The sequence below is a fragment of the Rattus norvegicus genome, chromosome 5 (genome assembly GCF_036323735.1).
Source record: "Rattus norvegicus strain BN/NHsdMcwi chromosome 5, GRCr8, whole genome shotgun sequence".
NCBI lineage: Eukaryota > Metazoa > Chordata > Mammalia > Rodentia > Muridae > Rattus > Rattus norvegicus.
The window spans coordinates 171,138,956-171,166,363 of record NC_086023.1 but is presented as its reverse complement, the minus strand read 5'-3'; the positions used below and the strand labels follow the sequence as shown (position 1 = coordinate 171,166,363).

The following is a 27,408-nucleotide window of genomic DNA, read 5'->3' as shown; positions in this document are numbered from 1 at the left end:
GAGAATGAGGGGCAGCCTAGGGCCCAGCTGACCCTGTGCTCACCAACACCTCCAGCCTTGTTTAGTGTTATTTTGCTGTGGTAAAAGTTATTTTGCCAAAACTATTGGAAAGTCTGGCACATGGAGAGACAGCTCTGAACACTGAGGGTTTTACCAAGGCAGCGATCCATGTGCTGTTTTCTTTGTCATGCCCGGTGGTCACCAGCTGCCAGTGGGATTTGGTCTCTGTTCCTGCTCAGCAGCCCCACCTGGTGGCTCTTCACCATGTCTGCCTCACTGACCTGTGAGGTACTGAGGCCCTCCCTGCCTTGGTTTAGAATCCAAATACCATGTCTTCTCTCACATAGCCATATATGAAGTCAGGTTCTATGAAAAGTAACCACAGTGGCAGGAATATAGGATCTTGCAAGTGATTTACACACCTGCTTCGTGGAGGAGTAAACAGAAAGCGGAGACCGGTGTAGCAATACAGGAACCTTAGTCCCTACCCCTGGGGCTTGGAGGCCTCTTGGTTCAGAGTATAGCAAATGGCAAACCTGACTTGGGGGGTGGGAGTGGGGGCAGAACAGAAGGATGAGCATGGCCCTGTGGTCGGCTCCAGAAGCTTCAGTCCTCAACACTGCTGCTTTCCTGGCCACAGATCAGCCAGCTCAAGTGTCTGGTACAAGTATCCAGTAAGACTTCTTGACTCCACCCCACCCCCCAAACTGTGGAGCTGTACCCATGAGGCAGTCCACTCCACAAGCTTATATAAGGAAGGAGCCACAGGTCCTACAGCTAGGCCAGATGGAAGGATGGTGGTCAACAGGTCAGCTCCCTTCACTGAACCCTCCCTCCTCTTGTCTCTTGCTATTTACCCTATGTGCACCCCATTAGTGTCTCATGCTTGTGACCCTAATGCTTAGGTAGGCGGGTGGGGTGCTCAGAACCCACCTGAGTAGAGAGAAACGTATTCAGAGGGGCTGGGTGGGGTCATGTTAGAAATTCATGAAACAAACATGGTAAACAATGTCATACCAGGGAGTAACTTTCCCCATACATAGCTCCCTCTGGGTTGGGGTCACTATCCTTCCAACCTCTAGGTCCTCTAAGTGATACTTGACACCTTGCATCGGATGGTGATTGTGACATCCGAGAATTTTTTTTTGCTAACGCCATTTTTGTTTCGTTTTGAGTGTGAGGTAGGGTCTCTCCCTGTGGGGCCTAGGCAGATCTTGTCCCCACTCCCCCAGGACACACACCACCTCCTCAGTTCATTCTTTATACTTTTTGAGATATTCTGTGTATAGGTGTTTCGTCCTCGTGTGTGACTGTGCACCGTGTATATTCAGTGCCAGAGGAGGCCAGATGTCAGCCCCCGTGTGGGTAGTGAGAACTGAACCCAGGTCCTCTGGAAGAGCAGTCAGTGAAGTGAGCGCTCGTAACCACCAAGTCTCTCCAGCTCCCCACCTCCCTCGATACATTTTTAAAACTTTAGACTACATTTCAGGGAGGTTTAACCCATTTTCTGCATTCAGTTCTAAAAGCTGGTGTGATTCTTAGACATGACATAAGAACTATAAAAGCACACATTGGTCAAGTCTGCTATGTGGAGGAGAAGTATTGAGCATCCTTATTTGCCTGTTTCACTTTCCCAAATGCCTCCCCTACAGCTCTTGCTGGTTTACCTGTTCTCAAATTAGTTCTCCTGATGACTCAGTCGCTCATCCTCTGTTTTAGCTCAGTTGTCTGCAGAGTGTGCTGTGGCATTTCTTTTTTTTTTTTTTTTTTTTTTTTTTTTTTTTTTTGGTTCTTTTTTCCGGAGCTGGGGACCGAACCCAGGGCCTTGCGCTTCCTAGGTAAGCGCTCTACCACTGAGCTAAATCCCCAGCCCCTGTGCTGTGGCATTTCTACAGTCTTGCCTGGATCAGCAAGATTCAGGACCCCAAATGGCAGGTCCACTAGGCTTCAGTAGGCTTTCCTGTAGAAAGGAGATGTAGTGGGTCCAGACCTGTTAGTGAACTGTCTAGTGTGCGTCTGTTCTGAGCCCCTTTTCCCTGCTCTGGCCCCTCCCTTCCCAAGCTCTGACTCCACCCTTCCCCTGCTCTGGCTCCTCCCTTCCTTTGCTATGGCCCCGCCCTTTCCCAAAGGTGGTCAGCTCACTTGTTCTAGATCTAGACCAGGACTCCAGGAAGGAAGGATTGAAAGCTAGGACCCAAGCCTAAGGCTCAGCCAGTGATGGACTTCAGCTCAGATGGGTGTGTCCTTTGTACTGTGCACTTTGTTCCTTATGCTTGTTATTTGAAGTCTAAGGATCTGACTGGCTTTGAAAATACAGGACAAAAGAAATTCCTTTAATCCTAGCATTCAGGAGGCAGAGGCAGGTAGCCCTTTGAGTTTAAGGCCAGCCTGGTCTACAGATTGAGTTTCAGGACAGCAAGGATACACAGAGAGATCCTGTCTCAAAACAAACAAACAAACAAACAAACAAACAGGACAAACTGTAGTCTGGATGCAGTTCCTGCTTATGGCCATGCAGACCTGCCTCCTAGGAGTCTGTGAGGTGCAGTAGTTTGGTGTATCCTTAGTCTACAAGGGCATTTGATACACAGTATCAAACTACAAGGGTAGGTACACAGTAAATACAGTGTAGGCAAAGTCATCAGGTACATAGCAAAGATATGAAGAAGACAGATAATTGGTAATAATAGAGATACACAATAGACAATAAACACATTGCAATGACACAGGACAGATACACAGCAGATAGATAATGGGCACATGGCTAATCAATGAGCCATGACTATCCCTGGAGAAGGCCTCTGACTGTGGGATCCAGGAGCTAATCTCACAGGGGAGGGCTGTAGACCTAGCACTGCCTCCAGGTTAGTGGAAGTGACTTTAATTTCTGAGCCATGTGGGTGGTTGTTACTAGTTTAGGGGGAACTGTTTGATACCCCCAGCACTTCAGCTAGCTCTGAAGTGAATCACATTGGTGTAGAAAGCAAACCTTATAACAGTTTTCCATGTGTTCTCTCTTGAGGCCTCTCTCAGCAGCTGGAGCTTCTCAGCAACCAGCAGGTGTGCCTGTGTTGAGACAGTGACTGGGTATTAAAGTAGCACACACTGATTGAGAAGCACTATGAAAACAGAGGTGCAGATGAACCTTCTGCCCCTAAGAAGCTCTAAGAGGGGAATACCAAGTAGAGGGCAGAGGGACTGGGGGTGGCACAGCTTCTTTCTGTAGGGCTCCCGGCAGCAAGGAAGAGGAGCAGGGGCAGCTTCCCACTTGGAATATCCAGACCCACTGAGGTTGTTTCCTCATTTGTGCTCACAGAAGAGAGCTCAAAGGTGATGTTTACAAACTCATGGTAAGGGAGAAGAGTTTATTGCTCCAAAATGAGGCTTTCTGGGAAGAGCGGGAGCTTCCCAGGCTCAGCCTAAGTGGCCTGGTAGGACAGGCAAGGGACTTTAAGGTTTGACACCCTCCCCCTAACCCCCAAACAGAACAGAGGGGGACAGGCTTGTTCATCATCTGGAGGTGAGTGGGGGTGAGGCTCAAGCTGTCAGCTGAGCATCAAAGGTACAGGCAACTTCAGCTCTTTTGCAAAAAGCCTGGCTTAGTAAGACTGAAGGGAGGCTGTGAGCAATGCCACGTAGATGCATGTGCCCACCCTGAAGCTACAGTGGAAAAGCTGAGTTCTGTCAGCCAGAAGTCACCCTGACCCCAAGGCCGCACGTGTACAGGTGCCAGATGCATCACCTGATTACAAAGAATTTGTGTTAGAGGATGAGAATGAGCAACCAGAGCAGCACCGAGCTGGCAGGTGACAGCAAGGGCCACGTAGAGGTCACATCTTGGCAGTCTGTACCCTCCACAAAGGTGATCACAGCTGAGACCTGACAAAAGGGAGGAAGAGGATGATCCATCCAGACGGGCAGAGACCCATAGTCAGCCATTGAAGCCAGGCATGGGAGTGAGGAGAGAGACCAGGCCTGTCCTGGAGAAATGTTACAAAGTGGGAATAGCTTTATCCTGGGTGTGGGACAGAAGACTGCCTGGAAGTTCATGTGAAGGATTCAGCACTTGGGGAGCGTGGGGGTTCCAATAAATTCCTTCCCTTCATGGTCAAGGACCAGTCACCATGAAGGGTCCAAGAGGAGAAGCAGGCCCCCAAAGGTGGTGGCACACACCTTTAATACCAGCCCTCAGGAGGCAGAGGTAGGTGGATCACTGAGTTCCAGGATAATACGGACTACAGAGGAAGTTCCAGGACAACCACAGCTACACAGAGAGACCCTGTCTGAGGTGCTGTGGGAGTGATTGACGGAGATAGGAAGGTGGAGGAAGATCAGTAGATAAGGGGGTGTGGACAGGTGAATGTAGGGAAAGGGACCAGGTGCCATCTTCCAACAGAAGAGAATAGCTTTGGGGTAAAAATGTAATCCTTCATGTACGGCCCATGTGTTACAGCCACGTCAAATCCCTCAAATTGTCATCACATGTGCAGGTGTGTCAACACATATGTAGTGTTTGTATTGTAAACAGTCAATACAGAGAACTATCCCAATTCTACATGGATCCGCCTGCCTGTTCCTTCCCCTTAAATAGGCACTCCTTCTCACCTCCCATCCTGTCACTCACCCACCAGTTCCCTGGGTGTAATTTTGGCATTTTCCAGCAAGTCATAGAAACAGAATCCTGCCACTCAGGGCATCAGAGCTGACACTTCACTGTACACGAGCCCTGGAGACGTACCCCAGGTTGCTGCTGTGTGCTCAGAGCTAGCACTTTATCAAGGTCATGGGTGGCTTGCCCACACCATGCTGACCATTCCCCAGCCAATCACTGGGCTTGGGCATTGTGTCCCTCTCCTTCCTGTTGCAGGCTGCATCTGGTCTTGTGACTGACTCTACAGTGTGTGAGCTCCTACCCCCATGAGCCGATGAGTGTGATGTCCTTACATTGTTTGCTTTTGTTGTGACAGAGTGTTCTGGGGCATCTTGTGAGACACTGAACCCAGTATTGCTCTTCTGTCAAGGCTTCTTTGGGGTGGACCTCTAGAGGTTGGAGTTGCTGGGGGTGCCCATGCAGTGACTGCTAATGTCTAATCTCTACATGGGAGTTTGTGCTTCCTCTCACATGCACCAGCGAGGAGGTTGGAGGTTCCTGCCATGGTGCTGTTGCTTATTCTAATTTCATTTCTGTTGCTGTGATAAAATGCCCCGACAAAAAAGAAATTTAGAGGGAAAAGAGTTTCTTTTAGCTCAGTGCCTAGCATCCAGGTGCCAGGAACTTCAAACAGCTACAAGCATCACCCACAGTCAAGAGCGGAGAGAAACGATGCTTGCACACTCACCCTCCTGGTTTCTCCACTCTCCTACAGCTCAGGACTCCCTTGCCTAGGGAATAGTGCCGCCCCCAGTGAGCAGGATCTTTTTGCATTATTAAGACAGTGCTGGACAGACAGGCCACAGGCCGGCCTGATCTAGATAATCCCTCCTTGAGACTCCCTTCCTAAATTCTCAGTTGTGTAAAGTTAAGAAAGCTGACCTTCACAGGACTTAATGACATTTGAGAGTGCTCTTTTCTCTGTGTCTGTAAAAACCCTGGGACTAGGAGACACATCCCATTAGAACTCTCAAGAGGGCATCATGGGTGACACCACAGGACACCCTCCTGACCTCCCGGAGCCTCATGTCCGCCTCACGTCAAGCCCAGTGTGAGAGCCTCCTTTAATTTTAAATTTATTTTCTTCTCTTTCAAGACAGTTTCACCTCTATAGTTTAGGCAGACCTTGAACTTGTGAGAGCTGGGGTTGCAGCTTCCTTTCATTTTTTTACTAAACCAGTTAAAACCAGTTAAACTTGGCGGGGGGGGGGGTCATCTTTGTTGATTCATAGATACTTGCCTGCACACCAGAAGAGGGCATCAGATCTCATTTCAGATGGTTGTGAGCCACCATGTGGTTGCTGGGAATTGAACTCAGGACCTCTGGAAGAGCAGTCAGTGCTCTTAACCTCTGAGCCACCTCCCCAGCCCCTCATAGATTCTTTTTTTTATGTAATTGGAGGCTGATGTCCTTTTTTTCCCCCAGGTTTTATTTATTTGTTTTCTTTTTTCTATTTTTTTCTATTTTTCGGAGCTGGGGGCCGAACCCAGGGCCTTGCGTTTGCTAGGCAAGCGCTCTACCACTGAGCTAAATCCCCAGCCCTATTTATTTGTTTAGATAGGATCTGTAACTCCTAAATGGAGCATGATGGCCTCCGACTTAAAGAGATCACCTGCTCCCACTTTTTCTCCCCTCTTAATTTTGTCTGTCTGTCTGTCTGTCTGTCTGTCTGTCTGTCTGTCTGTCTGTCTGTGTATAGTTATCTGCATGGGGGAGCAGTTGCTTGCAGGTGTCAACTGCTGCTGGAGCTGGACTTTCAGGTGTCTGTGAGCCTAAGTTAGGTACTGGGAACCGACTTGGGCCCTATGTAAGAGCAGTGAGCATTTCCCCTGAGCTGTCTGTCCAGCCCCCAGCGTCTTTGGTCTGTGTTACAAACCAAAAGCCTTTCCTCACAATGGCTTGCCCATCATTCTGAGGATGTCTCGGGGTGAACGTAAAATGAAATTTTTATGCTTAGTGCTTCTTTTTAAATCCTGCTGAGGAAATGTCCCCCTAGTCCAAGGCCGCTAACAGATTCCGCCATTGTGGGCGTTAGTAAGAGTTCTCCAAGTACTAGAAGGGAGTTTTCTAAATAGTTGAGGTGTGAGGCTCTGGCTTACTTATTAAGAGCCGTCCTTCCCCGTACACTTCAGTGGGCCCGTCACAAATGAGGCTGTGGGGCCTCTGAATTTCCTCAGCCTTCTCACCCCAGCGTTTTGTTCCCACACCACACTGCCCTAACTACTCAGGCCTTGTGATCAGTTACCTGCGATTTTTTTTTTTTTTTTTTACCTTATAAAGTCTTTCAGTTTTGTTTTTTCCTTAAAATTGTATTTGACTATTCTTCATCTTCGACAGTGTCTATACGAAGTTTACAGTTGGTCTGTTAGTTTTCAGAACACCAGCCAGGATGAAGATCAATGGTAGAGTACTGCCTAGTACACTCAAGACCCTGGGTTCCATTCCTAGTAAACACACACACACACACACACACACACACACACACACACACACACACACACACACGAGCTCTCTCTCTCTCTCTCTCTCACTGTCCTAGCATTTGGGAAGCTGAGGCATTAAATCAGGTGTTGGACTACATATCACATATCAAGTTTGAGGCCAGCCTGGGTTATGTAATACCCTATTTTGTTTTAAGTTTTTTTATTTATTTTTTATTTATTTATTTAATTTTTTTTTTTTTTTGAGCTGGTTACCGAACCCAGGGCCTTGCGCTTGCTAGGCAAGCACTCTACCACTGAGCTAAATCCCCAACCTTGTTTTAAGTTTTATTTAAATTACAGGTGAATTTATGGATTGGTCTGGGAAAATTGTTATGTTTTCATTGTTGAGGCGTGTAGGATCGGGTATCCATGACCATGTACTTATGCCTCCGTCACGTTACTTCAGCGTAATGATCCGATAGATTAAGGTTGTAATATCTTAATGCTGTTTATTATAAATTTTTGTGTCCTGTTTGATCGTACAGTTGTGTGTGGAGATTTGATCTTTCTTTTTCCTTTCATTTTTTTCCCCTCCTGTCCCACTTCACAGACCTGCCGTAACGGAGTGTGGGTTCCATCGCACATCCCGTAGCCACAGTCAATTCATCAACAAAGGGCAGTTTTATTTCTTTTTTCCCTTGTTGTCCTAGCACATTGAACTTAGCAACGCAGGTCAAGTCTGTTCCGCTGTGGCCGACTTCAGGGAATAGCTTTTAAGATCCACCCCTAAGGATGCCGTTAGCAACACGTTTTGTTGTCGCTGTGTTTGTTGTAAACCCCCTTTATCAGAATAAGGAGATTCTGTTTTTATTTTTCCTTGTGAACGTTGTCACAAGCGATGCTGTGCCACCAGACTGCTTCCATTCTCCTTCTGACATGATAGACGTCTCCTCTTTTGTCCTGCTGATGCAGCGAATTATATCAGCCGTTTCTAATACTGTCTGACAGGACTCCTTTAGTGTACATCACCCATCTCATACTTCAGTAGATTCAATTTGCTAATGTGGTATTTGGTGTCTTTGTAATTACGCTTATGAAAAGTTGTCTTAGTCAGGGTTTCTATTCCTGCACAAACATCATAGCCAAGAAGCAAGTTGGGGAGCACTTCCACATTGCTGTTCATCACCAAAGGAAGTCAGGACAGGAACTCACACAGGGCAGGAACCTGGAGGCAGAAGTTGATGCAGAGGCCATGGAGGGATGTCACTTACTGGCTTGCTTCCCATGGCTTGCTCAGCTTGCTCTCTTATAGAATCCAGGACTTCCAGCCCAGGGATGGCACCACCTACAATGGGCTGGGCCCTCCCACCCTTTCCCTAATTGAGAAAATGCTTTACAGATGAATCTCATGGAGACCTTTCCTCAAGGGAGACTTCTTTCTCTGTGATAAGTCCAGCTTGTGCCAAGCTGACACACAAAACCAGCCAGTACACTGAGGGTTGAGCTCACACACACACACACATATATACACATATATATACACATACACATACATACACACACACACACACACACACACACACACACATATATATACACACATATGTGGTGTCTGCAGAAACTGCAGTGTCTGATTCCTGCCTTTAGTGCTCTCTCTTAGCCCTCTTGATAGACATTTATCAAGCCCGGCTATCTTGTCAAATGGACAGATTCTTGGTTTTGTTTTCCGATTTTCTTTTTTTTTTTTAAATATTTTTTAATTTATTCATTTATTATATATAAGTACACTGTAGCTGTCTTCAGATACACCAGAAGAGGGCATTGGATCTCTTTACAGATGGTTGTGAGCCACCATGTGGTTGCTGGGAATTGAACTCAGGACCTCTGGAAGAGCAGTCGGGGCTCTTAACCGCTGAGCCATCTCTGCAGCCCCGATTTTCTTATATGCATTTGGATTTCTACTCATTCTTTATCATTTCCTTCTTCAATGTTCTTTGGGTTTAAATCGCCGTTCTTTGATTGTTTTCCTTAAACACACTGACCTACAGTGCGCAATCCTCCTGCCTCAGCCTCCCACGTTCTGGGATCACAGGTACACACCACCACACTCAGCCCATTTGCAGTTTTCTGTCTTTGGAGACTGATGCATAAAGTATATTTTTAATCATTCCCTCGTTTCTACTGTTCACCTTCCAGCCTGATAGTTTTTCCTCTAAGTGTGCTTTAGCCATGCCCCCGAGTTTGGAACAGCCATCGTCCTGTAGTTGGAGATATTTTAGCTTCTTTTGCCCTCTTTCTTAGACCCAGATTGGAGGGGTCTGTTGCTTTGTGCTTTTGAGACGAGTGTTGCTCAGACTGGCATGTGATCCTCCTGCCCCAGCTTTCCATTGCACGATCCAACAGACCCTGTGTCTTAGTTATTGTCATGATAAAACGCTATGACCAAGGCCACTTATAAGTAGAAAGCATTCACTGGGCTTACAGTTTCAGAGGTTCAGTGTCCATGTTGGTGGAACAAAACCATAGTGGCAGGAACAGCTGAGAGCTCACACCTTCATTCAAAAATAGGAGGCAGAAAGAACAGCTGGATCATCGATAGTCTTTGAAATGCCACACCTCCAACAAGGCCACGCCTCCTAATCCCTCCCAAGCAGTTCCATCAACTGGGGTCCAGGTGTCCAAACATGAGCCTATAGGGGCTATTCTCTTCCAAACCACCACAGCCCACCTAGGTTGTTTATTAAATTGCTAGGCAGTAGCATCTGTGACTGCGGTCCAGTCTTAATAGCCATAGAGACTCACTGTGCAGGCCCGGTACATGGCTACTTCTAACGTGCTCCGTGCACAAAACAATGCACAATGCTTGTGTTGAACGGAGTATTCGGATGTAGTCGGTCAAGTTGGTTCACATCGCGTGCGTGCGTGTGTGTCTGTCTGTCTCTCCATCTGTCTGTCTCAGTGGTTGAGAAGGATGTGTTGAACATCTCCAGGTTTAACTAAGTTTTCTGCTTCTCTCTGTGTTTTTTGTTGTTTCTTTCCTTAGGTGTTTTGTGCTAATGTTAGCAGTATAATGATTTAGGGCACTGCACTGCCATCCCCTACACACCCCAGCACCTGACAGCAAACCCAGGGCTAAGCATATCACAGCTTTATCACCAGCCCCCCTTTTTTTAATCTTTAAGTTTTGAGGCAAAAATCTCATTTTGTATCTCGCACTGGCCTGGATACTCTGATTCCTCCTCTTTTAGCCTCTTAAGAACTGGGGTTCTGGGGTTCCACACAGGCTCTACATACTTGGGCTCCATGTCTTGCTTTTTTTTTTTTTTTTTTTTTTTTAAGATCTATTTATTATATATGAGTACACTGTTGCTGTCTTCAGACACCAGAAGAGGGCATCAGATCCCATTGCAAATGGTTGTGAGCCACCACGTGGTTGCTGGGATTTGAACTCAGGACTTCCAGAAGAGCAGTCAGTGCTCTTAACCGCTGGGCCATCTCTGCAGCCCCCCATGTCTTGCCTTTGTTGAATGCTCTCAACCTCCTGAAGTGTCAGTCTTCAAGACAAGAAGTAGCGCACATGTCCCTCCACCCGGACAGACTTGTCCCATAAACCCATCGGAAACGGAAATTACTGTAAGTTGAAATTCATTTGGCACCGCTGACCCATGGAGCTTCTCCATTGGTTCACCCCATGAGTTCAGGTAGACTGGAAACTGTTGCTCTCTGCCACGTCAAGAATCCCCCATTAGCCAAGGGAACATGCTAAGTCCAAACCAGATTTCCTGCTGAATTTGTATTGATCTCGCCCCGTAAAGTCAAAAAGTTCTAAGCCGGCCCATCGTAAGCTAGAGAGTGTGATATATCCTTAAATATATAAAGCCCACTTACCTGAAGCCTCATTTGCCCTATAAAAGAACAGCCATTGAGGTTGCTATGTGTGTGGTGCTAAAGCGGAACTTACTGTCTGCATAGTCTATTTTGGGGGATTTTCTCTAGCTCCCCACCACCTACTGTCTATATAGTCTATTTTGGGGATTTTTCTCTAGCTCCTGCCACCTGGGCATCCAGATCTGCAGGCACTCAGGTCCCATGTACGAGACACCACAGTATTTTCACAAAATCATCCCATACCCTCCCGTGGACCTCACCCATGCGCCTCCACAGCCCCCCCAGTGTGCGGTCTCACCCCGCCCGGCTATGACAGTTTCCCCACCGCCTGAAATATTCTTGTTAGTAATATTTTTTTTAAACCACAGATTTGCGGACAAGTAGTTATCTGGGCTTTGTTTGTGCAGCGTGAGTTTCCCTCCCGTAGGAAGGAACTGTGTTTCCAGCCCTGTTTAGGCTCCCGTTATGCAGCTTTGGATCCCCACCTGAGTTCGCTGAGTCAGGTGTGACAAACATATTTCAACTCACAGCATCTTCAGTATCTGAAGGGTTTACTGGGACAAGGCTGTATCATGGTGGACAAGTGCCCTGCTTTTCCTCTAGAAGAGCAACGTTTGCTGAGAATGGAAGCCCCCTGCGGACATCACTGTGCCCTGGCAGGCACTTTGTCTTTTCCTCTAGCTCCTGTTCAGAATTTCTGTATCCTTCCATTCCGTCAGCCCTGGGAAGGAGTGAAGGAGAACGAACCTTAGAGGTCGGGGTGCTGGCAGGATGGAGCAAATGTGCTTTGCATTCAAGGACATGAGTTTGGGGAGTCTTGGCGTGAGATCCTATGGGCTGAAGGTTTGTGGGCCCCCTCGTTCATATTCAGAAGCCGTGCTTCATCGCAGTCCTCTGGAGGTGATTTGGGTCATGCTGGTGGCTCCTCAAGGAGGTTGGCATTGTTACAAAAGAGACTTTGAGAGGCTGCTCTCACCTGACTCCCCACCAGGAAGGACATAGGGACATAGTCGCCTGCCAGGAAGAGGCCTCACCTGAACTCAGCCCAGCTCCAGATAGCCTCTGGAACTATCTGAGGAAGAATGTCTGTTGTGGAAGAAAGTGCCAGCCCTTGGCCCTCCTTGGTACCCACATGGTAGACACAGATCTCTACGTCCATCTCTTGTCTCAGTACCTGAAATGTAGTTCTTGTCTCCAGTCAGACATCCGAGAACTGAGCCCCCATCATCCCACCCCCGGCCCCTGGTTTCCATATAGGCCCTAAAGGATCAGAAAGGCCCAGCCTGCCTCCACAGTCCCTTTCCTCCAGTGTGGCTTTGGTTTTTCCAGCTTTCGTCACTCAGCCTCGGTTGGAGGCTTAGACTGGTAGAAACCACATGGTTCCTGTCTGCTGCTCTCAACAGCGAGTCACATTCACAGTGTGCCTCCTCTTGAGCTCTCTCTAGTAGCAATGCCAACGTGTTTGCTCACCTCTGTGCCCTGCGTTCCGTCCGTTGCTGGCTTCATTGAGTTCCTGAGCTCTAGCCTTGACCCTCAGATCTAAGGATTTGATCCAGTCCGTTGACCCTGGGGGAGGTGGGCGGTGATCTGCTTGCTGTATGTGCGTTTTCTCCTTGACAGGAGCCACACTCAGCACAAGCTCATGACCAGAACTACTTGGAAGTTAACGATTTTCTATTAAAAAAAAAAAAACAAAAAACTACTGGTCAACCTCCAGCTGGCCCTCTCAGTTTGTTATCATAGTGCACTGGCTTCTTTGCGTCAACCAGTGCAGTAAAGCGTGATGACTGTCATGTGCTGAACTTTTTCAAGATCTCTCAGGGTCAGGTCATTCTTTTTAATGTTTACAGGTCAGGAAAGGACACTCGTACCAGGTCTCCTGGGACCCAGAGGCAGCCCGTCTTCCACACCCCTGTCTGTCCATGGTGGTTCAAGGGGCAGCATCTAGTTTCTGCATCCCCAGGATCTGTGTGGCCACTGTTACGTAGCAAGCTGACGTACGGCTCCCCACACAGTTTTCCATTCTGAGACCCAATCCCTTAGTCCTCCTCTGACTGCCTGCCTTCTGATCCTGTCTGTCCCTTGTGAGGAGAGGCTCAGGCGTGGGCAGAGGCTTTCCGTGAGGTTTGGCCAGACACTTCCAAAAACCCGGTCAAGACCCAGTCAAGACGTGACCATCCAGCAGAGGGCCCCCGAGATCCAGCCACGGCACTGCTGTCCACGTGGACAGTTTTCCCTCCGGAAGGGGCTGCCCCTGCCTCACACCAGTGTGATTCTTACTCTTTCCTAGTCTGGGATTTATTTCGCCGCTCCCCCAGATGGCAGCACCTCTTCCTGTAGGCTTCGCTGCAGTACCCCCCAGAGCCTGTCTGCAACGTCTTGCTGCTGGGGAAGGCATCTGGTATCTTCCTGCCCTCCTGAGACCCAGAGACCTCAGTGCCTGGTTACCGTCAGAGGTCAAGGGACCTGAGAAACAAGCTCTAAGTCCCTTGTCCTTTCCCCTGTGAGACAAAGTACCTCACAGCTTTTCACCCGTGACGTGGCCATTCCATCCCAGAGTGAGGGTTCTGATGCAGTTTTGATGCCATGGCGAATAGATACAGATGACACTGACAGGCGGTTATTGTGGTTCTCCATGACCCAGACTCACCCTGCCTCCTTTTGGTCCCACTCGGTGTGTGAGCAACCAGGGTGACCCATCACATCTAGTCAGCCAGTCTCTCTCTCTCTGTCCTTGGTCACATGGCTGGACCTGTGCTGGCCACGGACATCACTAGAATACATTTCTCTTGATTTAGTGTAGGTGATGGATGAACAATCTCAAAGCTGGAGTGGGCGGGACTGCCAGGATCTGTGCCCAGGGAATAGGCAGTAAGTGTACACTCCCAGGAAGGGGGCCTCGTTCCTCTGTTCTGCCCAGAAAGGAATTCAAAGCTGGAAGGCTGACTCCAAAAGGAACCCACCAGCCCCGGTTCAGTTTGCTTCTTAGCTTTTTAAATGTTTTCCTCAGCACGTATCAATCGTGCATAGTAACGGGCTTCATTACAACAGTTCCAAACATGTGCGTAGCGTGTCTTCCGTGCATAACCACCCGCTGTTTCTGTTACCCTCTCTCTGTCTGTTTTGGTTTGTTTTAGATGAAGTCTTGCTAAGCTGTCGAGGCTGACCTTGGACTCACAACAGCCCTCCTGTCTCAGTCAATGAAGTGTCAGGGCCAAGGGTGTGTGAGCCACCATGCCTGGCTTCAAGGCTTATCTTCCTCCTCACACCAGTACCTGGGTCCCTTTCCGGTCCTAGTGGTCCTAGTGACCGGGGTTAGTCCCCACTGAAGCTCATGCATCACACTGGGGACACTGTCTCATTGCCAGTTTTCCCACCACACCCCCACATGTGTCTGTGTTTCCCATCTTCCTCTGAGCAGCTGCAGTTAGTGAGTTTCTCACCCATCTCTGGTGCACCATGGATATTCCCTGCAGATGAAGGGACTGGGGCAGCTCCTCTGGGTGGCTCAGACATTTGGCTGTCTCTTTGCTGCACGGTTTTTCTACACCCTCCAGTGCATTGTGGTCGCAGAGGGACACACCCTGGGCACAGAATGACGGAGCAGCTGAATGGGTGGAAAACCTGCGTGGGGGCCGTGGCTGCTCCCCCTGCTCACAAACAAGCCGGTCTCCCACGCAACCGTAGCTTCCCACGGTGGCAGTTCCCGTACCTCTACCCAGGCCTGTTTCTGTGATTTCGGCGTACTTCTTCGGTTACCTTTGAAAGCACGACTTGTGTAAACCTTACTTTCAACTGGGAAGTGGATCAGCGGTGAGAAGCAGGAAGTTTTAGATGGGATGGGAAAGTCCCTAAGGGGAGTAGGTGAGTGTACGCTCTGATGGCTGGCGGTGCCCTACCCCGACCTGCCCACCTCTGAAAGGGCTATTTACACCCTCACCGCTGCCCCTCCCCCCACTCCTGGGATGGTACCCGTGTTACAGTCTTTTTTTTTTTTTCCCAGAGCTGAGGACCGAACCCAGGGCGCTCTACCACTGAGCTAAATCCCCAACCCCCTGTGTTATAGTCTTAAGCCCGAATGAAGCACCCGTGTGGTCGTGGAAGAGTCTCAGCACAATCCTGCCATAACTGGACATTTGAAATTCTGGGATAAGCTGGTGTGTGTGTGTGTGTGTGTGTGTGTGTGTGTGTGTGTGTGTGTGTGTGTGTACGTGTGTACATGTACGATGGAGAAAGACAGAATCCTGGCAAAATCATCATCGTGACCCTGAGGCTTAGACGTCCCAGTGTCCATTCTAACCTGGGGGGGTAAGGGGCCTGTACTCCAGAGCATTCGTCCCCATGCTCCGTGGACCCTCTCTGGTCTACCAGAACCTAACTGGCTTCTTGCCTTTGCTGACCACTGGCCTGGGGATACCACCACTGGGCTCTCTGGGAGACTAGCACATGGGTGTTGCCCTTTGGAACGTTGCACAGTACGTGATACATCCCACAAGTCGGGAACCCTCCAGCTTTACTCTGATCCGCCACTGGAGTTCAGCCCACCTGCTTATCCCCAAGCCCAGAAGAGGCGGGTTTGTGCGAAGTCAGTTGATCGGAGCTTTAAAAAAAAAAAAAAAAATGTGGGTTTTTTTTTTTCCACCTTGTCAGTGCTTAAGATGCTAGGTTACCATGGAAACAGAGCTCGTTAAGATTCCTGTGACCAGCCTAATTATAGAATTCAAAGACAAGCATAGAGCTCCTGGAGGTTGTCAGAGTTTTAAGGCTGCAAGAAAAGAAGGGTAGCCCACACACTCTCTAGGACTTGCTGTTCACCATGTGCCAGCCAGCACCCAGGGGAATGGCGGCTGCGTCCCCAGTGGGCATACGACGCTAACAGCTGTCACCCAGAGTTCAGGCTTCTTCTGCAGCCAAAGTTTCGCCTGAACACCTGCATTCAAGACACACGTGCCAGACCACCATGGATAGCTCTTAGACTGTGTGCATGGAGCTTCCCACAGCCCCAGCAGGCTCTGTCCCCACCCCACCCCAGCCCTTCCTTATAGCCTGGGCTTACCACATCGTCCCCGGAGTAGATGGATTTGCCGGGGTAGTAGGTGCACAACATCCTTCCCTCTTGTCTTCAGTAAGCTAGACGCACCCATATCCTTCTGGAGCCATAATGGTGACCGCCACTGAGGTCAAGAGTGGAGTTTCCATTTTCCAGGCAAAACCAAAATCTGAAAGCACAACTGGCTCACATATGGCAGAGGTAGCTGGATTCCCCCAGGCCTCCAAGATCACAGCCCACGGGCCCAGAAAACCCAAGGGAGCTCTGCGTGGCTTCGGACGGGGCCACGCTGCTTCTGGGGAACCTTGTGGCAAATCTGTACAGTTTGAAAGTTTGGGTTTTTGCAGCCGCAGCCTTTGTTGGCAACTTGGGTTTCTAAAAGCCAAGGTTGTCACAGCCCTGCCTCCCCTCCCACAAGAAACCATAGGTAGTTAACCACTGGGGAATGCACCTTATGTCTCTGGCCTGCATCCCTAATACCAGCAAGGTTATTAAGAGTAAAACCTTAGTCCCAGCCCCAAGGAGATGGCAGTCCATATACTGTGTGGGAGTCGTGGACGGACATTGGAGAGATTAAGGAAATTTGAACAATAGGTACTGTACTGTGCAAAGCTTCCTTTTTCGAGTCTCTGATTGTGACTAAGGTAACGTGCTAAATGAGGTGACGGTGGAGGAGCCCAGCCAGAACGTCTTCAGGAAGCGCCGTGCCCTCTGTAGGTTTCAGAAACCTAAAACAATACCTCATCGGAGGAAGCTAAGGGGGCCTGACCAGCACAAGGCCGGAGAGGCTAGATGCGGACCCCACCCTTGGTTGGCGTGGATGAGAAGCAGCACAGTGAAGAGACACCGTGACCACGACAGTGCATACTTAAGAAGGAAGGCATTTAATTGAAGCTTGCTTACAGTTTCAGAGGTTTTAGCTAGTTACTATCGTGGCAGGAAGAATGGTGGCGGAGGCAGACAGACAGGGCTGGAGAAGGAGCTGAGAGTTCTACATCTGAACCCGTAGACAGCGGGAAGAGAGAGACGCTGGAATTGGCTTGGACTTTGAAACCAATGAGGTGCTTCCTCTAGGCCACACCTATCTAAACAAGGCCACACCCCTAACCTATTCAAATAGTTCCACTCCCTGGTGACTAAGCATTCAAATATATGAGCCTATAAGGACCATCACTGTTCAAACCCTTATAGTCACTAACTGTCCCACTGCCTTTCTGGCCCCTTAAAGTAGACCAGGACCTGGACAGATGACCTCAGCAGTTAAAAGTACTTACTGATCTTACAGAGGACCTGGTTCGGCTCCTAGCATCCACATGTTGGCTCATAACTCCAGTTCCAGGGAAATTGAGTCCTTCTGGCCTCAGTGGACATCAGACATGTGCATAGTCTGCATGCTTATGTATACACATGTGTATATGTGTGTATTTATATAAATACATATTTATGTGTGTGTGGGTGCATGCAAAACACATACACCATAAAATAGATTTTTTTTAAAACTTAAAGTATAGTGAAAGGTTTCGGAGTGTCCATTTTTGACATGAAGGATCCGCTGGCTGTTTCTGCGATTCCTTCTTGCTCATCCGGTTATTGTCTTCCTCGGGCGTGAATCAAGACACCCTGGGGCTCCCCTGATTTACCCGGGGTACCCACAGCCACAGTGTGAATTACTTTCCTGTGGAATGCTGGAGTGCGAAGTTCTCCCAGAGAGCCTTGTGTAAGTCAGGGTCTTCCAGAGACGCTCCAGTGGACAGAACTGGTCCACAGGAATATGGAGGCTTAGGGAGTCCAAAGTCATCAGGGTAGGCTTCAGGTCAAGCACAAAGGATGGACTTCAGTCTTTTCATTGGGTTGACTGACTAAATGAAGCCCATCCATGTTAAGAAGGGTCATATTTAACAGTTAACCTCATCCCTAACAACATCCAGAACATTAGATCTAGCAGACTTTACACATGAACTCTAGAGGTCTACCTCTTGTTGGGTTGGAATTCATATGCATTTCTCTTTAAATAAAATTCTCAAATAAAGACACACTTCACTCTTGCTGAGCAGGACAGGGCTGGGTACACAGCCACATGCATTGCCCCATTTCCTCAGAAGGCAGTCCTGGCCTCTCACTGGACTGTATACCACTTTAATGCCCATTTCTCCATTCTCTCCTCCCACAATTTCAGCTTTTCCTTCTGAGGTGGAGAGGACAACACTGTAAGTGTCTATGGCTTCCCCAGAACCTACCCACCCTGGCAGAATCCTGAGCAGTCTGAAGTAGACTGGCCTCCACAATTACCATTCACAGCAAGTCCCAATCTGCAGTGCAACCCAGAATGCCTGAGATGGGCAGAAAGCAGGTTTTTATTTCAAAACAGAAAGCCGGTCAGCCTCTGGTGAGGGCCTGGTGCTGTGTTACACAGCTTGCTAGTTTGTATCTTTATCCTTTGTGAAGCCACTGACGCCCGAGTGTGGAGAGCCCCACTTAGAACTAACTTCGTCTGATCCTAATCACCTCCTAAAGCATCATCAGCCGTAGCTTTGCTGGTTGAGCCCAGACCATAGCAGAAGTGAGGAGAGATGGAGGGGCAGAGAGATGACTCAGCAGTTAAGAGTCCTCACTGCTCTGCAGAGCCCCAGGTTTGGTTCCCAGCTAACTGCCATCTGTAACTCCAGTTCCAGGGGATCCAATGCTTTCTTATAGTTTCCATGGGCCCCCGTGTCTGTGCATATCCACTCAGGCACACATACGTGCACATCAAATAGAAAAAAAGTGAAACTGGGTCATTGGGATGACTCAGCAGGTGAAGGTGCTTGCCGCCAAGCCTAATGACTTGATTTTGATGCCCAGATTCCACGGGGTGAAAAAAGAGAACCAGCTCCTTCAAGTTGTCCTCTGGCTCACGCGTGTGCTGTGGCGTGCCCCGACATACATACATACATGTACCAAATAAATAAATAAATCTTAAAAAAAAATAAGTAACTGGGATGTGGGCCAGCGGGTTGGCTAAGAAAGTAAAGGTGCTTGCTGCCAAGCCTGACAACCAGAGTTCAATTCCCAGAAGCCACCCAGGTGGAGGCACAGAACCAGCTGCCGCAGGTTGTCCTCTGACCTACACACATACACCCACAACATGTGCACAAGCACACAAACAGTAAATAAATAATTTAAAAAGCATTTTTAAAAAATCTCATTGTTTTTTTTTGTTTGTTTGTTTTGTTTTTGTTTTTGTTTGTTTTTTTTTTTTTTGAGATTGGCTCCCTTTGTAGCCCAGGCTAGCCCTTGACTTTTCATTCTCTGGCCTCAGCCCCCTAAGTGCTGGGATTACAGGTGTGCACCCTCTTTTGACTGGCTTGAAGCACTCTCAGATGCTCGGGAACCACTGTGGGAGCTCTCTGCAGGCTGGGATGGAGGAGTGATGGAATGTTTGCAGCCCAGGAGCAAGTGTTCCTCTCCACAGACCTGATTTTGTGCCAGCTTAGGCCTTCCCAGAAACATGATCGACAGTGGTCCTAGGACCCTCCTTCAATGGCAGATTGTGTGAGATTACATTGGCTAATCCCAATGTCCAGAGAACTTCTTGTGAGCTGACTAAGTTTCTTATTTTCACTGGTTGGGTCTACCTATCTCATTTGCCGTCTTCTGGGAAATGCCTATTCTTCCTTCCATGTTTTCTCTTTATTTCTTCTATGTGCAGGATGTGCATGGTGTGTGTGTGTGTGTGTGTGTGTGTGTGTGTGTGTGTGTATACACACTCACATATATAGAGGCACATGTGTATGTGGGAGTATATACACTTACACATGTACATGTGTAGAGAGGTGAGGCTTTGTGCCTTCTCGCTCACTCTGTTATTTATAATGAATGTATACACACACACACACACACACACACACACACACACACACACACGACATATGATATACATGAATTGCCACTTCCAGCTAACCAGCTTGCCCCAGGACCCTGGCTCTGCCTCTCGCATGCTAGGATTTCAAGTGTCTGCTTGGTGTTAACATGGTGGGTTCCAGGAATCCAAACTCTAGCACTCATACTTCTGCAGCAAACGCTTTCCCCACTGAGCTGTCCCCCCAGCCCCAGCGTGCGTTCTTTTGTTGGTTGTAGGCATCCTTTAGCACCGGCTACGAGGGTTGGCTTGTCAGCTTGGACCCGTACTTGTCAATGTCCAGATCTGCTCACCTCCCACTCTTAGCATCTCCAGAGCCTCCCCACGTTCTCTTCCATTAGATCTTTGTCTTTCTGCTACTCATGTTCACTTGGCACACAATATCTGTGTGGCAGAAGACAAGGATCTTAGTCCATTCAGACACCATAATGAGGCACCCCAGGTCTAGCATCTTGCCTTCCCGTGATGTAAGTCTAGAGGACCAGGGTCAGCAGCCAGCGCATGGCAGTCTGCTTCCAGAGCTCAGGCAGCACCTTTTCGGGTGTCTTTAGGTTCTGGAGAGCTAGCGCTGTTCTCCCCTTGGGGAAGCCCTAACTGGGACCTATCCCACCCCATACGGTCTTTTCTCCTTAATCACCTTATCAGCCCCGTGTCCAAATACAGTCTCACTAGGAATCAGGGTCCAGCGTGTGTGTTTGGGGGATGGAGTCCTCCCTCAACAACAATGAAGGCCAGGCTTTCTTGATATAGGTGACAAGGCACCGGGGCAATCCTGGTCATTTGTCACTTCTATGTTGGAAACCTTGGGGCTATTTCAGAGTCCTATTTCCAGGTAAATGTATCCTCTTGAGGGCTTCCTCATCAGCCTTGGTGTCTGCTAGGGCTCCTTAGATTCCTTTCACTTCCCTGTAGTCTAGGGAGGCATTAAACTTCTCTTCATTGTTTCTCAGCGCTATGATTGAGTTTCATGGTTTTAATGGAAATACAGGGGGAAAGGACCCATCCCACAAGTTCCAGTTTGTCCTCATGCTGTCCCCTAAGTTTACTCCTCTGCCTCTGTCCCCCGCTCATAAAGGACAGCAAGGCCCGTGACTGTTGGAAGCAAAGACTTGGCTCCCTGGGCTAGGTTTTCCAAACGTGGGTGGACCAGGGGAACAGGCCATACCCCGTCATCATGGGCTCACTGGGGGATCATCAGAATGGTGGAGCAGATAGCCTCTGGTTTTACCCCGCCACTAGAATGTACCTTGCATGGGCCTGATGCCCCACGTGACTGAGGTGGGAGGGGGGGCCAAGGCTGGCACCACCTCTATCCTGGTCTCATCTGAGGCTGGAACCCTAGAGGGGTCACTGGACAATGCTTGGCCTCTCTCAAGTGTCACTGAAGCTGCACTCTGGGAGCATCAGAGCCACGAACAGAACCCGTGAGGGAGCTGCCTTTGGGTGTGTCCAGCGAGCCCCATGGCTGTGTGGGCTTCATTCTTCCCGAGCTCCCAGAGGAACCTTGGCCTGCAGCTCCTCATGGAATCTCCCCCCTTTAAATAGAGAGAGGCATGCTTCGCAGTTGCTGTGACCTGGTTTCAGTAGTTTCCAGTCAGAACTGGCCATTTGCTTGTTTTAAAAACATTCCGTTACACTTTCCGCTAAGGAATAGTCTCTGTGCTTTGCCTCGGCTCCTGAAAGTCGCTCTTGCTACAGGATTTTATAAAAGCACAAAGCTTCCCATTGAATCTTGTGTTTCTGGAGGTTTTGTCTCTGTATGCTGGCCTCATAGCAGTTGGGTGTTGTGGAATGGAAAGTGGCTCTGGTCGGAACATCGGTGGCGTCTTTTAAAAAGAGTTGTCCTAGCACGAATGGCGCACATCACGGAGTGATGCTTGGGGTAACTGTGGACTCAGAGCAAATATTCAAGAGAGTTGGACCCTTCTCTGCCCCGAGGTCTGTTGGGCTAGGGGGAAATCTTAGGCCTGGGTGAGTCACTGAAACGCTAGCTGTCCACTTTCCCTCCTTGGATGGTCATATGTAAATATCATGGTCCGTTTGAACCTTGTATGGAAAAAGGGGCCTGGTTTTCAGAAGCCGCTCAGAGGTTGAAGGAAAGCCGCTGGGAATGCGCAGTCTGGGAGCTGAGTGGCCCAGACCCAGGGAACTGATATCCTGCTGCTGCTGAACCCTGCCTGTTCTACGGGATGCTGGGTATCTCCACTACTGTCTGGGGCCTCTCCCACCTGAGCTGCCATCTCCAGCTGCCACCAGCCGTGAGGTCATGAGAGTTGTGTGAGGAGAGGTGAAGGGGAGCCTGTACGCAGGAAGCCTGGTCAACTTAGTTCTGACATCCCTCAGCCAGGACTAGAGCCACCACTCCAGCCACCTAGTCAGGAACAGCCTGTCCCCATCTGTACCCGGGGTCCTGCATTACTGGTGCTTCTTCCTTACACGTTTCTCCCCCGTCCTTTCTAGAGTCCATCTACCGCCGTGGAGCCAGAAGATGGAGGAAGCTATACCGAGCCAACGGCCACCTCTTCCAAGCCAAGCGCTTTAACAGGGTAAGTGTCCCCTTTCCAATGGCTCCCTCACCACGGTCACTTCCATCGCTTCTACAAGTAAAGAGAAGGGGGCGGGGAGCATCCTTGCGGGGCTGTGCAGGGCTGGACTTCCTTCAGCATGCTCTGGAAGGAAATCCTGAGCTACCAGCTTAACCAGTACGGCAGGGCTGTGGAGATGAGCCAGGGGCTACTCTGAGCCTAAGGAAGTTCTTCCCCAACCACTGCCGTAATGGCAGCCGCTAGCTATAGCAAGTGTGGCTGTGTCTCGGCTGCCCTTTCCTCTTCCTGATTACACAATCCCTGCTCGCCGTCACTGGCCCCGAGGACGAACCTCGCAATGCTGCCAGGTGTGACCTAGCGAAGCCCGCCTGACCGTTTGAACTCGCGGTGCTTCCTGTGGGCTGCAAAGGTCTCCTTGGACCCGTACAGTCCCAGAGGCCTCCACTGTCCTGTCCCATCGCTCCAGCAGCCAGTCCTCTCTGAGTGACACTTGGCTTACCCAACCCCCTCCCACCCCCCAAGTCTCTTCATCTTGGTGCTTCTTTGTCCTCCGGTGTGCAGTGTCTCGGTGGCTCTGCAGCGACTCCTTTCACAGCAAAGGGCAGTGCCCATTCTCCGAGTGGTATGGGCCCCGTGAACACACGGGCACCTACTTTTGCTATAGAATGACCCAGAACCATCATACTCAAGCGCCACGGCCCAGCTAACCCTTGTACTTTTCCACTGTCTGTCCCCGTGCTGGGAAGACAGCTTAGCATTGAGTGACCACAGGCCTAACAGTTAGGAGCTGTGGCAGCTGAGCTGTGGAGCACCCCCCACTGCCTGCCCTCAGCCCTGTTGCTCCTTATATAAGAGTCCCCTCTCATCTGATTTCCCCATCTGAAACATGCAAATGCTAGGAAGAGGGTTGGAGAGGGAGCACAGGGGTTAAGTCAGTGTTGTCATGGTGAGAGAGCCACGTGGAGGCCACTGCACCTTCGAGGCAGCCACCGACCCTCCCTTGCTGCTCAGTCTTGTTCCTGAGCCACAGGTCACACTCTGGTTTCTTCTCGATGCACGTTAGGTTAGGTGAGACCAACCGCCATGGATGTTAACCAGCTTTCTCTGTACACCCGGGCGATTGTATGAGTGTGAGCTGCACCTCTTGCACCTGTGTACTGGGTTCCCATCATGCATTGGGCACTTGGGGCTGCCGTCACCCCTATCCCAGGAGCTGATGAGGCTAGAGTGGTAGAGGGCCGGAGGAAAAGCTCCTGGATGACTGAGTATATATACTTGATCTTAGCCAGAAAGGCCAAGAAGCAAGAAGCAGAACCGTAGACAGCGTTGGGCTCAGGAGAGACGTGGACCAGGTGCTGCCTAGAGACTTCCTGGAGGAGATGGTGTCCCGAAAGCCAGCCTGGAAAGGATGTTGGGAATAATGTCAGGGTACACTGAAAACCAGGCTCTCTCCCATCCCATGAAGACGTTCCTGGTACTCTCCACGTCCTGCACATAGCAGGAACATCTGAACACTGTTGTTCACTGTGAGAATAGTTTGTTAAAAGAAGGTTACTTGGGGAGATATTGGCAGGGGGCTGGGGCAGGTGCAGAGCCACAGTGGACAGTAGAGGAACCTCAGACTGCAGCTCAGCTTGGGGAGGCCTAGTGTCATCAAGACAGAGGTTAAAGGGGTGCCAAGCGCTATCACGGGGTACCCCGAGGACACCCAGCAGGGCTCGTTCATGGAATTTTACAGTAAGCCAACCAGAGAGCCAGGGTGGAAGCTATCTGCCGAGAATTTGGAGAAATGGAGACATCTGTTCTCAGAGAACCCAGTGCCAGCCCCCACGTTTGTCTGTGAAACACTGACCATCTGTGCAACCAGGTGCCCTCTCTCCTGAGAACCTGTCCCTGACCAGAGCAGGAGTCTCAGGACAGCCCAACACCCCGCCTCTCAGGGTGCTGGAGAGGAATCTAGGAGGACTGATGTGATTTGTACTCCTTGCCCTCCTTAATGGATGACAAGTGGCTGAGATAAAGCCCATCCATTCAGCCATCCACGCAGCACACAGGCCAGGGCTCAGCATCACCAAGAGGCTCTCACCGTCCATGCTCAGTCGTGCAGATGGCTGTGCAACCTGCATGCGTGTTTGGGTGGAGGCCAACAGCTGGCATCAAGTGTCTGCCTTTGCTGTTCTCCTTAGTTTGTTTGTTTTAAGATTTTTTTTTTCATTTATTTTACGTACGTGAGTACACTGTAGCCATCTTCAGATACACCAGAAGAGGGCATCTGATGCCATTACAGATGGTTGTGAGCCACCATGTGGTTGCTGGGATTTGAACTCAGGACCTCTGGAAGAGCAGTCAGTGCTCTTAACCACTGAGCCATCTCTCCAGCCCCCTCCACTTTAATTTTCCAGACAGGGTCTCTCAGTAAACCTGGAACTCACGATTCAGCTAGAATGCCCGGCCAGCAAACCCCAAGGGCCCTCCTGTCTCCTTTCCCCAGTGCTTGGATTATAATCACGTACCACCGCACCTGGCTTTCTCATGCGGGTGCTGGGCGGCAGACTTGGGTCTCCATGCCTGTACAGCAAACACTTTACCCACCAACTACGCCATCTCCCTAGAGCCTTCTTCATTGGCTAACCAGAGACCAGCGTGTGGATGTGAGCCCTACCGGTTCTGTGACTCCCACGTAGCCGTGTGTTTGCCCTCCGAGCTCCCTTTGGCTTTCAGAAGGGAAACGTTCCACTACAAGATCCCCCTCCTACCCCCCAAAGAGGATCTGTGAGAGATGGGGCCTTCATCCGTGTGACACAGAGGGGACCAGACCTGTCTTGTGAACCTTAAGCCTATCGTTTCTAGTAATGGGGTAGGAACTCTCTGTCTATCATTCTCAAGATGTTGGTTAAGGAAATGGAAGATCCAAGCTTTCTTGCCCATAAGTCGCAGAGCGATTGAGGTCAAGAACATTACAAAGACTAGAAGTAATGTGGTCTCCCGGGAATAGCAGGGGAGTGGGGATACACCAGGCAATTCGGTTTTCTTTTTTTTTTTTTTGGTTCTTTTTTTCGGAGCTGGGGACCGAACCCAGGGCCTTGCGCTTCCTAGGCAAGCGCTCTACCACTGAGCTAAATCCCCAACCAAAAAATATATTTTAATTATGTGAGTCAGGGTGTTTCGCCTGCACGCGTGTCTGTGCATCATGTGCATGCAGTACCAGCAGAAGCCAGAAGAGGTCGTCAGATCCTCTAGAACTGGAATTCTAGATGGCTGTATTACTGGTCTTCTCCAAGAGCGACCAGTGCTCTTAACCTCTGAGCCATCTCCCCAGCCTCTGCAAGTCAGCTCTTGATAAATGTTCGGACCAAGCAGAGTTGTGAGTGTCTAACGAGTGTGATTGCTTACAAATGCAGACAGCTTGACCCTTAACGAGTATTTTCGAAGTGCAGACATTTTTCTCAGACAGTGTCAAGGTCACTGGACGGCATCACTGCCTGTGTAAACTAGAAAGTGGGGTCTGGGTTAGCCCCAGAGTGAGGTCTAGAACCTATTCACTCTACTTTTCTCTAAAAGAACCTACCTCCTATAGTCAGCCCCATGATGAGTTTACCAGGGACAACTGTAGCTTGGGAGCCCAGCTCTCTGTGATGAGCCACCCATAGGAAGGACCCAAACCACAGCAGTTGCTGGTTTTTTTCTTGTGATGGTCACCAGCCCTGGGCTGGTACCCATGGTCCCTGTGCTACAGGGCGGGCTGGGTGGGTGATACTTCTGTCGTAAACACATAGGAAGCAGCAGAAATGTTCACCAGGGTCTCACGAAAAGAAGCCTCTTGGAGTGGGCAGGGAGACGGGCTTAGGTAAGCCCAAGTATTTCTTCTAAGGTCTTTTGTCTGAAGCAAGTAAAACAGTTAACAGGCGTGTCCTGTAAAAGACCAGAGTCCACCTTTTCAGTTTTTAAGGGCGCGTGTGCCTCTGTCACAGCCCTCAGTGCTGCCATTGTGACTCAGGACCCCCAGTTAGTGCGCCAATGGGTGCAACTGTGATCCTCAAAAAGCTCATATACAAAAGAGGGTGGGGGGGTAGCGAGCTAGGGTTGACCTTCTGCTGTGGTTTCTGCACCCTTCTACGGGAGCTCAGAGTTGGTGTTTGTTCAAATAATTGAGGCCCTGAGAGAAATGGATTTGGGTCTTCCTATGAGCCACGCACTACCCAGGTAGAGCAAGGCAGAGGAACAAGGAATAAGTCTTTCTGAGAATTCGAAACCTCACACTGGACCTGACATTCTTACAGCCAGAATTTTACCCCTAAGAGGGTCCAGCCAAGTAGCGCCCCCAGGTGGCCGGCAGAAGCAAGAGCAGCCCCTCCTCTGAAGGCAGCCTGGAAGGATCCTCACAGATAGTGAATCTCGGACATCTGGGCTCACAATCAGCAACTAAAAAAAAAAAAAAAAAAAAAAAAAAACTAGTAGGAAACTAAGCCTTCTGGTCAAGAGCCAGCAGAAACCGAGACAGAAGGCTTAGCCTGACTGAATACGAGATGAGCGTTTGATATGTTTGAAAGAAATTAAAATACACGATTGAAAAATGGGAGCAAGAAACAAATTGGCAGCGTGTGAGGCAGACTTTTTAAAATGCTTTTATACCATTAATCTATTTCCTGCGAGTTCCGGAGAATAGAGACCTGGGGCTTTGGTTTTCCTTTTTGTCGTTGTTTTGTTTTGTTTTGTTTTAATGGCACATTTTCTGAAATGTTGATGATTCAAGTATCGATTTTAAATAGCCACCAGCCAGGCGTGGCGGCGCACACCTTTAATCCCAGCACGCTGAAGGCAGAGCCCCGCATCTCTCTGTGATTTTTTTTTTTTTTTTTTTTTTTTTTTTTTTTTTTTTGTGGCCAGCCTCTTCAACATAGCAAGTTCCAAGCCATCAAGGCCACACAGAGAGACCCTGCCTGTCTCAGAA

The 27,408-nt window shown here is 49.4% G+C and overlaps 1 protein-coding gene across 7 annotated transcripts in view; it reads left to right on the top strand.

The window, feature by feature from the left end:
- Prkcz (protein kinase C, zeta) overlaps nt 1-27,408 on the top strand; it is a 110,921-nt gene that overhangs the window by 46,331 nt on the left and 37,182 nt on the right. For all 7 annotated transcript variants that reach the window (NM_022507.1, XM_039109309.2, XM_006239536.5 and 4 more), the window contains 1 exon segment: nt 22,372-22,457. In NM_022507.1, the coding sequence (NP_071952.1) occupies nt 22,372-22,457 (86 nt within the window).